The sequence below is a fragment of the Lagopus leucura genome, unplaced genomic scaffold, assembly GCF_019238085.1.
Source record: "Lagopus leucura isolate 7727_CA_CO unplaced genomic scaffold, USGS_WTPT01 Super-Scaffold_100012, whole genome shotgun sequence".
Lineage (NCBI taxonomy): Eukaryota > Metazoa > Chordata > Aves > Galliformes > Phasianidae > Lagopus > Lagopus leucura.
In genome coordinates this window covers 10,048,660-10,061,980 of record NW_024962267.1, presented here as the reverse complement: position 1 = coordinate 10,061,980, position 13,321 = coordinate 10,048,660, and the positions used below count along the sequence as shown (strand labels likewise).

Sequence of the window (13,321 nt, the reverse complement as noted above, 5' to 3'; positions counted from 1 at the left end):
AAAAAAAAAAAAAAAAAAAAAAAAAAAAAAAAAAAAAAAAAAAAAAAGGCAAAAAAACCCCTGAAGATTTGAAAACCTTTGCTGAGCAGAGAGATCCTTCCCTTGACATCCGTACTTTTTCCAGTTTCAATTACAGTCCGGTTGGCCTGAAACAGTAATAAAAGCTCCTGCTAATTTTCTCTTACAATATGACTATAAAAATTAGTAATTGAAAAATAAAACGTGTGACAATTTCAACATATTGACTGTTGTTTTTATCATGAGCACACTGGAGGTGGTAAATTAAGCCTGTTGTTCAGACTGCTAAAATTCATAAATAGGCCTTCATTTTTGGACAGCATTCGTAGTTGTAAGTGATGTGTGTGAGGGTGGGGGAGGAAACTAATTACAAAGCAAGTAAAGAATGTCCAAGTCAAACTTCATGTGGAACAACTTCAGGAAAAAATGCTAAGGGATATATGGATGTGCTACAAAGGAAGGTGAATATGTGAATATTTTGCCTTGTTTTTAAATACAGTATTTATTGATGGTGTTCTGATTAAATGCTTTCAAGTGCACTCTGGGGCTTAAGAAGGCTTTGCTAGAGAGGTAACATTTCCAGGAATTCTATGGAAGGGAAGTTTTTCTGATCTTTTTCTGCAGACATTTGGAAGATTCAAAACGTTGCAATACTTGCAGTAATTATTTACTCATGATACTGTGTTGTTTCCTTATTTAAGGATGAGAAGCATATCATGTATCACCTAGCAAATGACTAAGCTTGTTTTTGTCTCCTCCGTTCTAAAGTTGCAGCCCTACGGAATGCTGTGTCGTAAGGTTAAAAAAAGTAATAATTAGAGAGGATCATTAGGAAGGGATAAAAGCAATACTCAAATCAGTTAAGCAAAATGATTAGCTTCAAACATGTCTGCCAAGATAGGAGAGAGAAAATTCATATATCCCAAAGCTGAAAATATTTTTCAGTTGCTACGCTATGCTGCAGCAAGCTGAGACAAGAATAGCAATACAGATTTATTTTCCTTCCTTAAAATAAATTTATCTTACACATAGTGTTATATTCTTAGCAACAATGATCTGATCAGCTGAAATTGATATCATATAATCATGTGTTTACCTCTAGCAAGCAATGTTACAGATACTCCCAAGGATTCATAAAGGTGCATGGTGGGATGATATATGGGTTCTAAAGTGCACTCCTTGCAAGAAGAAAAAATAATATATATATATATGGCTTCTTTTAAACAGGATGCTTTAGATTTGTACGTTTCAATTCCAACAGATCAGACAATAGTAAAACTGCAAGAGGGAAATTGTAGTCCCTTTATATGTTCATCCTGGAGTGAGCTCATGCTGGATTCCATGGTGCCAGCATCTTGGGCAGTGCTTTTCACACTAAATGTCTGTTGTTTTCCCCTGTTTATGTAGATTGCATTAGAAGGGGGAAAAATCAATCATTTCTTCCCCATCACCATTCTATTCCCAAGGCTTTTTCCAGAACAACCTTAGTGAAATGTGGCTCTTTTTTTTTTTTCTTTTTTTTTTTTTTTAAAAAACCAGTTCTGACTCAATTTTCAGCTGCATCAAGATACAAGATCAAATTAATTATTGTAAATTGCATTTGGATACTCCTCTGTGAATACAGAAGCCCATTGATTTTGATAAGCCCCACTGTCTTAACTTGTTCTCTAGAACTACAGCGGTGTAGCTGAAATCAGAGTCTGTTTCAGTCTGTGCTGCATGTAATTGTTGGTATTTTAACCTGCAGGAGGTAACTGCTGACCGTAGTGCAGCTTTCTGTGAGGCAAGAGAGACCATCCATTGGGGGGTATGTTCCTAATCTGGTTTTAGTGGCGAAATCCTTTTATTTAATCTTTTAAAACCCAATAATAGTTCTCCAAGAACTTGCTTGTTGATTCAAGAAAGGTGTTTTGTGTAACATCAACAGCTGTGCTTTATCCCTCTTTCAAGTATTAACCTACTGTCAGCAAATTGCAAAAGCTCGCGGTGTGTACAAATGAACTCCTCCAAAATAATGAACTAATAATTCAAGATCTGTTGAAATACAAGGTTCCTCATACGAAATTGACCATAGGGGATTCAAAGATCACTCTGGTCTCCCAAGAGATTTTGGTCCCTGGTGATACTCATAAATTTATGTCAGATCTAGATTGTTTGATTTCTTTAAATTATTATCATAACCATTTCCCAAATTTATACAGAACTTCAAAGATTCAGGCTAAAGTTGATACAAAACCAAGAGAAAGGATGCAAGGGATGGAAATATCTGCTTTTAAAATTAAAAAAAAAAAAAAAAGAGAGAGATTGTATTTACTTTAACAGGGAGATTAGGAAACAGATGTTTATTGTGCAACCAGAATGTATCAGAGTAGAACTCTTCCCACTAAGGTGTGCATATGCTGCCCATCCCAGGCTTTTGTTCAAAGTGCACATTCTCAGCAGATGCCTCTGGGTGTCTGCGTCCACTGTGTGATGAGCAATGAGCCTTCAGACTTCAAATCACACAAATTGAGGTATTTATATCACGCCGCAGCCTTTAGTGCTGTATATGTTTTTTTAAAAGCGAGTATAGTCCTCAGCCCCTAAGTAAGCACCATCTCGCAAGCTGTTGATCTGTCCGGCAGAAACTTAATTGTAACACTTTAGTTAATGCAGTAAACTTGAAACTGGTACATTGTAGCCCCAGATGTTCAGTGTATGCAGAGATCAATGCACAGGCAGGGCAATGACACCATTGAGAGTGAAGAACAACATCTCGTTGATGTTAAATAAATTCAAAATCTGATAGTGCAATTCTAATACTAGATACCATGTTTTGGCTTTTTGAATAACAAAAACGATGGAGACTGCACAGTTGAAAATAATTATTAGCTAGTGCCAGAAAAAATGATGCAATTTTCATACGTTCATATTCTATGCCTAAATTCCTATGGACGCAACATACAGATGCTTAGATTTACCTCCAGCTTATCATTCAACTTTGTGTCAGATGATGCCATATATTTATCTTCATTCTTTGCTGAGTTTGTTTCAGTTTCCATTATGTCTGCTGCATTTTGCTTACCACCAGCTGGTCTTTTGCACTGTATGCAGAAGTCCATGGAGTGAGTGCATTTAAGTAACAAACTGCAATGCTTTTCAACAACTGGGACAGGTGACTAGACATCACAGCTAAAGGAGAAGAGTTGGGTTAGTGAGCTTCCCCCAGTCATCCTCCAAGTGATCTCAACTGTCTGTCACATGTAGTTTACAGGAGATGTATACTGACTCAAGATCAGAACTTCTGTATGTTACATGTATATGTTGTAGACAACACGAGGAGAAAGGGCTTTTTGGATCAGTGACTTAATGGAGTGTTCTGCTGTAATAAATTGGACATATTTCTCCACGCATTTTTTGCCAAATGTTAGTTCATATTAGGATGTTCTTCCAAACTGTCAAAGAAATTTCATTGCTTATACATTACATGCTGAAGGTCGCAGTAGCAGCTCCAGGGTGTTTATTTCAATGTTTGTTTGGTTTTAAAACCATTTCTACTCACACTGAGGTGCCCTAAGACAACGTGCCACAAATTGGTCATGGCTATTAGTTGCCTAATAGAATAAATTGCAAAGATATGCAAAGTTAACATCTGGAAGTTCTGAATATGAATATCTGGTACAGCAGTTTGTGTTTTTATGGTCTAAGTTATGCTTTTCACATTCCATGGAGTAAACCTCCTGATTTGGATGGTTTGATAAGACTCGTGCAGATTGGGCAGCTACCTTTTCTGAATCAGGTTGATCCGGTTTTGTACTGGCAACAGAAAAACAGTGCGTTCCTGTGTTCTCACAATTTACAAGACTATTTTAATTGGTTTTCATGACAATTCATTTTCATCCAAATTTTCTCCCTAATTTGAGTTCTGTGCCAAATGTTTCTATGAAACACAAATGATGGCTCTAACTTGACTGGGATTTCTTCTGACATGTGATTTGTAACATAAGCTACTGTACATAGCCTGTTGCTGCCTAACCAAATCTGCAGGGCTCTTTGCATGTGTGTGACTTCTCTTACCTGAGGTGGCCAAGCAGGAGTCAGCTGCCAGATTAGGCCAGCCACTGTGCTAAACCAATACTGTTACCATTCTAATGACCTGTGTATTTGGACAGAAATCAAGGATAGCTTCTAGTTTTCTCTCCCAGAACAGGATGTTTAGCATTTATCTCCAGTTATCCAGTTAAGGAAACTATTTAACAGAGATGTAAATGGGGACAGGACAACCTGCTATGGCTTCACGTTCTCAAAGCGTACCTTGCAAAAACCTACAAGTGAACAGTAACTAATCCTACTAAATGTGAATATGTGGTATATTCTCTTACATAAATATGCTATTCCTTCCCTGAAATATTTTTAATTTATAGAAACCATTTTAAGTATATATAATTAAATGTCTCCTAGCATACATGTGCTGAAATCCAGCAAAGTATGCAGTTTATACTGGAAATTTATCAGCCTGCACAAAACCGATTGAAACTTCAAATGGGATTATTTTCATTAAGGAAAACCCTCACCACCACTAGCAGCTGAAAACAAAGTTGAAAGAGAGGTGCATGTCTTTTGCTCAGTGCGTTTTATGTATGGGTGGAGGGAGAGGTGCTGATGATGTGAGCTGAGGGGGCAGGAGCCTGGTGGTTCCCTGGGTTAGAAAAAGGAAATTGGAACTGCTAAAAGAACTGTGTTTCCTACGTAGGTATGCTGTTGAATATGGCAGCGGGTTAGGAAAGTTATCCAAAAAGCTGGTAAGTGGTCTTTGTTGAAGAAAAGCTATTTTAGGTTAAAATGCCCAAATGCTAGGATAATTGCCTCCAGACAAGATGGTTGCAGAAACTTGATAAACCCTTATTTTTAAGCTGTCTTCACTGCTTCTTGTTAAGTCCAGTAGCACCATATGGTCAGTACTTGCTGGAAATTTAAAAAACAAGAAAACCCCAACTTGCATGGAATTTCCTTGTCGTTTGCATAAGTGATAGCCTCATGCATTGGCCAAGAAAACATGCTCAAACAAAGTTAAACAAAAAACAGTGTCAGGCTGCAGTTTAGAAAATGAAGCCTTCAAGCTGTGAGAACAGCTAAAGAAACACAGCTAAACTGAATTTTACATTATGAAATGGATTTAGTTTTGACTCTAGAATTTCTTCTTAGGCTAATTTCCAAAAATAAGCCATTGGACTTAAAGCTCCTTTTCAAAGTAGGACTGATGACTTGAGTGATCTTATTTGCAAAAGATGAAAATTGATTTGTTTTCCAGTTTAGCAGAAGTTCAATGGGATCAACTAACTCTAGGGTTGAATGATGATTAAATAATGAAGTGCTGTGCTGTAAGATTTTTCCATTAATTTCTTTTTATAGGAATTTGTTGATGATTTTTCCCATATGAAATCATGACATTTTCTAATGTACCAGGGCCAATTACTTCAAAAATAGTTTTATGGCAGGATTTTTATGTTGAAAGGGAGGAAGGAAGGCAAAAGTAATACTAAGTAGGTTGTTTCTGTGAATGGAAAGTTGTGAAATTTTCAGGGCAGTCTTCACAAACAAGTATCTAATTCAGCCATATGGTCGTGAGTTGCATAGTTGGGCAGTAGATCCTGAGCTAGCTTCATCCTAATGTACTGAAGGAAGTTACCATACCCTTAATTAAGTGGAATTGCTTATTAAAAGGTTTATGTATATGAACAAAATCTACGTATCTCCTGGGTGTACTGAAGGTTTATGTTTAAGAACTGCCAGTGAACCTACTGAAAGTCTGATTTTTATTTCAAGTGAGGCACTGGAGCAACAAACTTAGATAAAAGCTTTAATTTTTTATAAAGGGAATGCAGGTGAATGCAAAAAAAAAAAAAAAAAAAAAAAAAAAATTAGTCCAGTAATTTTTCCTCTAAGTGTCAATAACAGCTTACTGTTAATAAGAGGGCTATACAAATAGCCATTTTGAAAGATTTAAATACAAAGTCATCAAAATGGGAAGAAACACCCTCTGCTGTTTTACGGTAAGCATGTGTGAAGCTGCTGGCTGTTGTTCTGCTCTTATGAATTCAGATACGGGTTACCAGTACAAAAAGTAGGAACAACTCTGAACTGCAAGTCTTCATTCAGATGTTGGGTGTGTATGGATGTTAAGAGAGAGTGACTACTGGGAAGTTTGAAATTTAAAAAAAAAAAAAAAAAAGCCTTCTAGCTGTTGACTTCATGCTCCAACATCAGAGGCTGTGGCTGGGTATCTGTAGCAATACAGTTTGTTGTCTGCACCTCCACTCAATAGCAACTGATGACAGAAACAGAAAATTGTAGTCAACATTAGAACTATGCAAAATTCCCTAACAAATGTTAGAAATTCTCATTTTTCTCTCCTTTAAGATATGAGAAGAAATGATAAATAATGAACTGTTAATGCATGATGAAAATTCAGAATCCAAGCATGAGAGCAGTTTTGTCTCTGGCTCTCCTCCCAGAATTAGAAGTTTTTGTGGAAAACTTCTAAAGCTCTTTCTGCCTTTTCCTGTTTTCTAACTGGAGCCACATTGAGAGTTTTAAACCTTAGCATAAAATAATAAAAACATTTTGCATGTTTGTATCGTTACAGTAGCAGAACAGCTTGCTACAGAGGATTACAAAGTTCCCCTCTTCTACTTGCATCGCCATGCCTGATGTCTCCATTCTTGCTGCTGCTTTAGTCTCTGGCAGTAAATGGTACTTGGAACACACATTTTCTCAGTGAGATGTGCTGCTGTTTTCATTTCTCTCCCCATGTGGAAGATGAATATAATGCCCACTTAGTGCTATGGAACTTAAACTCCCATCCTACCTCCTTTCACAGTTGTACAGGGAAGCACTGCAATGACAGTAACACCTTTTTTACCCACTACCAACCAAAGCAACTAAAACTTCTTCCCCTCTTCTGCCATTAAGCATGTTAAATACCATAAGCAATACTGCCTTTAGCCCATTTCCTAACCACAATGCTTAAGCAGATTTGCTCTTCACATTCTTACCCCTGCTTCTGTCCAGTCCACGCACAAAACCTTATCTTCATGAGCAGCCAAATCATACAGTGGAGCTTTGCAACTGGTAAAACACAGGTATATACAGTCACCTGTTTGAAATCACGTGAGCACTTCAACTCTTTAACAACGTATGGATATCCACAATTTGTGACCTTTCTGTTGCATTCTCTGTAGCTGATTGCTTCAGTGTTAAACTCTCTTGTCCCCAAAGAGAAAAGCAGCAGTATTTTTCACCTGCTTGAAAACTACTTTCAGACAGAAGGTTAATGAAGGTCTTTCTTCCATGTGTATACTGTTTGACTGCACTTTTTTTTTCCCCAGAAAAAATACATTTAAGTTTCCTGAATGCAGACCATTATTTGAAATTTGTACGAAAGTGCAAAAGCAGTAGCAAGTGAAATGTCATTATATTAGAGTTGTTCTTCAGAAATAGCATGTTTTGTTCTTTAGCAGAGGAGTGTGTAGCAGAACCGCTGTTCTTAACCTCAATAGCAACATTAGGTTCCTAACTCGTGCTTCACAGTCAACGCTGCCCTTAATATCAGTGATGTCCTGTGTTGGAACACCATACAGCTCTCATGATTAAGCCAAAGGTCCTTGAATAGATTACAAATATTTTTCTTCATTATGTGCCTGACTCCTGAATCTTAGCAGATTTCCACCATCACCTCAGGAGTTTCCAGTGAATTTCTAACACTGACTTTGTGATTTCACTAGGCTAACTGACACTGTAAGCTTACATGCCTTTGACTAGCATGGGACATGTGTTTATTTTACCTTCTTGTGTCCCACAGCTTCACAATGTTGTCCAGAGAACCAGAGATCAGCTGATGCTCATGGGTGGGTGACCACTTCACAGATGTCACCCAGCCTGTGTGAGAAGTCAGAGACAGGAGAACCAAGGAGCCATCTGGACAGGAGAAAAAAAGAAGCTGCTCACAGCCAATGTCAACTGCAACTGGCCCTTTTAAGATGCATACAAAATTTGGTCAGCAACACCTTTGTGTCTGAAGTAAGTGTCTGTCCCCAGTATTCTGCAATTGTTATCTCAGAAATCAAAGTGAACACACACACAAAAAAAAGTCACACTAGTTCTGGCAGAAGGAATTTATATAAAAAAAAAATAATAATTTTACTAAACTCTCTTCTCAAACATTCTTGAAAAAAAAAAAAGCTTTTATTATTAACAAATAAGAGGATAATACAGTTGAAATCTTGACTGGATTTATAGAAGCTGAATAAGTAAACGTCTCTATGGAATAAATCCAGTTGGCTCAGTTCTAAGTGATTAGCACTCCTGTGTAAGAAGGCACCAGAATAGTGTAACAAAATGACTGCTATTTTGCTTAAATGATGGTCCCACCAATTTGAGTGTGGCAGCTTAAACCGAGGGACTGAGTCCTTAAATAAAATAAAATAAAACAGTACAGGTTTGCAACTATGCAGTTGAATGTATGTTATTAGGATTTCTTGTTTGTTTTTTAAAAAAGTGAAAACCAGTTGAATTAGTTTTCTGAATTATTTGATGAGAAACCAAAGTAGTCTTGCACTCAGTTACAGAAAATAGAAGAAATGTCTGTATTTAATAAAAGTTCCCAAATAGCTTATTTCTAGCAGAGGCACGAGAAGGCAAGTTTTGAGATGCTTTTGGAACAACACCTTCATGAACGTGCATGTTTATCACCTCCTCACCTTTGCCACGAGGATCCCATAGTCTGATATGTCTGTCAGTACTCCCAGATGCCAGACGTCGACACAGAGGTGAGTAAGAAATGGAATTAAACACTTTGTTTCCTGTCTGTCAGAAACAAACAAAAACCTTTAAAAGAGGAGCTACTGGTTGGTTTTGCATAGTTATTTTTGTTTAAGGTGGACATCAGTTGAATATAGGAAGTACAGCGATCTCACCAAAGTTGATTTGAGACCCCCAGTCTCAGCATCCCAGAACTTAATGGTGTGGTCCCACGATGCACTGCAGATTTCTTCAGCATCTGACCAGAGCACAGAAGAGATGGCTTCTGTGTGGCCAGAGAGGGTTGCCAGGGGAGTCTAGGATTTAAAAGTGAGATTAAAGTGAGCATAATTAACACACCTATCTTTCAGTAAATAAAAATGTCTGATCTACCTCAGATCATGATCTACCTGGAGCTCATCTTACCCTTGTTAGTCCCAACTGTTCCGTTTTCTGCTTCTTCCGTGGTCTGTTAGCTGCTTCTTCCATTTCATCCTCTTCATCTGTAGGGACTATGACAGAAGACAGTCAGACTTGATCTAGAGGTTTCCACAGAATTTTTAAGACAATCCTTCCTGATGGGAAATCCCAACAGTAGTTCAAGTATGTGGTAAACACAATCTTTCCTTCAGAAATAGTATCCACATAAATACTCCTAAGCCAGAAGTGCATATCTTGTAACAGTAAAAAAACAACCAAAAACATTCAAATGAAAAAAATTAGTCTATGTTACTAGAAAAGACCTGACCATCTTACTTTGCTTCATACTATGGTGTTAATAGACCAGAAAAATAACCCATAGGCCTTTGCTTTACAATCTATACTCAAACCTGCACTCAAACTTGCATTTTATATAAACCCATCAAAAATAAATGGACACAAAGTTTTGTGTTCTAAATAAAATAAACAGCAGCAGGCAGTTCAACGCTATACCTGAAATTGTTACCAACCAAAACAGTGACATAAGATACTATTTACAGTCTTGCAAAGCTATTGCAAAAAAAAAAAAAAAAAAAAAGGCAAAAGTTATAACTTTTATTAATAAATACCAAATTTTCTTAAAGGTATTCAGGTATCCATCATTCAGGTTATTGCTAGCACCGTTCTGAATGTGGCCAAGAATCTCAGCTTAGACTTACCTGCAGACCAAATCTTTAGCATTTTATCCCAAGATCCACTGCAGAACTGAACAAACAGAAATGTTTTGTTAACAGTTGTTCCTGTCAGACCTCGCAAGCCATACCAAGCACAGTTTCTCCTTGAAAAATTAACCAATGGATTGTAATACATAACAATTCTGCACCCCTCAAATGGGACAAAAAAAAAGGTACAGATCAAATTACTCCTTTTCCTACCCTTGCAGGAAGAGTATCTATAAAATCTCTCTTTTCTTATCACCAGTACTTTATTTTTTCATCTGTCTGATAGAGTCAAGATGAGAGAGGCAACTCTACCTTTGGTATGAATGCTTCTAAATGTTCAAGTCCTGCAGAAAGAGAAAATACCTCTTCCACTATCAGCTTTTTCTGAGTGTTTCTCTAGAAATACTTTTTCTGATCCAAAATTACTGTTGTAATTTACACAGAATTTGAAAATAGTTCATTATAACACACATTCATATGTGTAAAATGCAAGGTTTCCTTAAAAGTAAACTTTAACTTCACTCTCAGAAATCAAAAGCAGCACTATTTAAAGCCACTTTCAGCCTTCTGTGGTACTGGAGTAAGTGGATGTCTTTATTTGAAAAGAAGACCTGGTGTTCGTGCAGCACTCCTAGATTATCTTAGTAACCATAATCTCTAACAGGAATAGAAATGTATCTATGTCAGTCACAATAATATCCTGACTGTCACTAGACAGGAAAAAGAAAGTTTCTTTTGAGTTACAGGTTGCTAACATCCCAAAATCCAAACATTTTCTTCAGGGGGTCACTCACTTTAGTCCTTGTGCAATCAACTGCCACAGAGTCTACACTCCCAGCATGTCCTCTGCAGCAGTGAAGGGCTTTCACTTTGTTCTTCTCCACATTCCACTCCCAGAGGAGGATAGTTTGGTCCATAGATGCACTGATTAACAGGCAGGATAAACTATCTGAGGAAGAAAGAAGGCATGTTCACCCTCAACTTTGCTTTCAAAAATATTTATAGGAATTGTTATAGTTGAAGAAATAGTAGATAGAAACCCTATCTACCAGTAATGTGATGTTCACATCATGTTACCCTGCAAGTAAAACTAATACAAGTAAGTCTGGAAAGGTGGTTGACAATGTGCATGTTAAACTACTACGTTCATTACTGTTAATGGAATGTCTTAATGGCACCATTATTTGGTTTACGAAAAACAAAAAACAACTGATAGGGACTGACATAATATCTTGAATTCTGGACATGGTTGTGGGCAACCTGTTCTAGGTGTTGCTGCTTGCATAGGGCAGTTGGACCTCAACCATTCATTCTTCACGATTGAGAAATGCTGACATTTCTCTCCCAATAAATTGAACTATTATATACTGACCTTGCTTCACCCATGCCACATCCTTCACTACTTCTGTATGCCCAGCTATTGTCATGATAGATTTTCCTTCTAAAGACCAGATTCGGGCAGACTGATCATAGCAGCCAGTTAGTATCCTGCAAGACACAGAATTTAACATTGTTATTTTTGAAGCTTTGAAGTTATCTTTGTTTCAATGAAACAAGAAATACAGAAGAATATGAACATAGTATCTGGTTACCTGAAATGGCTTTGTTAAAAAACTGTGCAAAAAAAAAAAAAAAAAAAAAAAGTGCAAAGCTATGAGTGCAGGACAAAGAATAGCAATGGTAGTACTGCACGTTCTGGTTGGTGAGTCTTAAATTACCTTTTAAATGATGTACGAAATGTTATTGTTCATAGTGTGTTAACAGGTGGATCCTGAAGCATTTTCAAACCATATGTTAGTACAGAAACATGGGCTAGTTGACTGGAAAATCAGTTTTAAAATACATTGCTTAAGGACAATGATAGGCTTTAAAGAAAAGCCCTGCACAAAGCTATGCAGTTGTATTTGCTGCTGTACACCCATCCCATTTGAAGTCAAAAGGATTTAAGATTTAAAATAGATACATCTTGCTTCCTTTCAGAGATGGTAAACAGTATTTGTATTACCCATTTCTACTAAGAGTCCTATGTTGAAATATTTGTCTGGTTCTGTGCTGACTTCAACACAATTTCTGAGGTGTTAAAACTATAAAGTGCTTATGAAAGCAAACAGCTGTTGGACTTGATAGGCTAAAAAGGAAAATCAAGTCAAAAGCAGAGCAAGGAGAAAAAAATAACAGTTCAGTAAAGAAACAGAATAGCACTCCATTTAACACCATGGAGTCCAGTGCATACGTCAGGAGTAAGAAAGAAAAATCGTAGAACTGGTTTAGTGTGGTACCATTCTTCAGTGGCCTGAACAGAGCTGATCCAGTCATCGTGGAAGATGCACTCCTCGGGCTGCGGGGCCATGTATTTCTCCACATACTCGATTTCCACCACTTCTTCCTGAGCTCACAAACAAAGTATTTATTTAGTGTGCTTTTATTTTTCTTAATAACAATCATACTTTAATTGCAGTGTGGTGCAAAGGTACAAGTTTTTTGGGCAGAGATCTTGGCATCAACAATTCCGGGTTAGTGGACCTGCAGCTGTCAGGTGAGTGATGTTGCCTTCTCTATAGCTGTAGCAAATTATGGTTAATAGCAAGCTGACAGCAGAAGCTATTATCTTTACTGTTATCGCGTTCCTCTTCTGTATCTACCACTTAAAACTGGTGTCTAAAATATAATTCATAGGGTACAGCTTTCTCGAGGCGATGCTAACTTCCCCCTCTGCCCTCAATTTAACTGCTATTGCAGGGGACTCAACACGCGTGAATGATGAACTTAAAGCACGGTACAGAGACCAGAGCTCGGATAACGGTGTTCCGTTGTCTAGAGCTACTAATCTCACACTCTGTCGTTATTTTGCCGTTCAGACTGAGTTTAAACTTGCGGGGACTTCTGGGTCAGTCAGAAAAGCAGCCTCACCGTGGAGATGTTCTCCATCTCCATGTGCGTGACCAGCGGCACGCGCAGGAACTGGCCCTGGATGAGGAAGTCGAACTCCACATATTTGTGGTCCGCTGAAACAAAGCAGAGAGCGTTCCCTTTGAGGATGGGCGAGGGGCCTCGCGCCGAGTACCGAGCTGCTCCGGGCCGGGCCCCTCCCGCGGCACCTACCGGCGCGCGCCGCCAGCAGCTTGTTGATGAGGTGACTGAGGTCGGCGGTCTCGGAGGCCGCGGGCACGGAGAACGGAACGTCCTCTACGGCGTACCTGCGGGCACACGGCGCAGTTAGCGGTCCCATCCCGTAACCGACCCCCTGACCCGGCCGCGCCGCCTCACCTAGGGTTCTCGGCGCGGAACCTCGCGGTGAGCTGCGCCATGCCGGCACCGTCGCCCCCAGCAGCCCGCGCGCCGTCGCGGAGCCCCTCCCGCCGCCGGGCACCGCGCGTGCGCTG

General features: G+C 38.6%; 1 protein-coding gene across 1 annotated transcript; it reads right to left on the bottom strand.

Moving 5' to 3' along the window:
• Positions 1-5,872: 5,872 nt before the first annotated feature.
• On the bottom strand, positions 5,873-13,296 carry WDR12 (WD repeat domain 12). The gene is made up of 13 exons (XM_042874806.1): positions 13,206-13,296; positions 13,041-13,135; positions 12,849-12,943; positions 12,218-12,324; positions 11,311-11,426; positions 10,733-10,887; positions 9,936-9,981; positions 9,223-9,308; positions 8,973-9,113; positions 8,757-8,862; positions 7,842-7,974; positions 7,053-7,125; positions 5,873-6,325 (listed from the first exon to the last, which is right to left on the bottom strand). Exons 1-13 carry the CDS (start codon positions 13,244-13,246, stop codon positions 6,248-6,250), a joined length of 1,272 nt encoding a protein of 423 aa, XP_042730740.1. The 5' UTR covers positions 13,247-13,296; the 3' UTR covers positions 5,873-6,247.
• Between the last annotated feature and the right edge of the window lie 25 nt (positions 13,297-13,321).

What these genes read in the sequence shown, in the direction of transcription:
- WDR12 (XM_042874806.1), bottom strand. Translation starts at nt 13,246, where the DNA reads ATGGCGCAGCTCACCGCGAGGTTCCGCGCCGAGAACCCTAG. An exon ending in TTCCGCGCCGAGAACCCTAG is followed by an intron (nt 13,136 to 13,205) that starts GTGAGGCGGCGC and finishes GTGTGCCCGCAG; the next exon opens with GTACGCCGTAGAGGACGTTC. An exon ending in TGTGGCATGGGTGAAGCAAG is followed by an intron (nt 10,888 to 11,310) that starts GTCAGTATATAA and finishes TTTCTTCCTCAG; the next exon opens with ATAGTTTATCCTGCCTGTTA.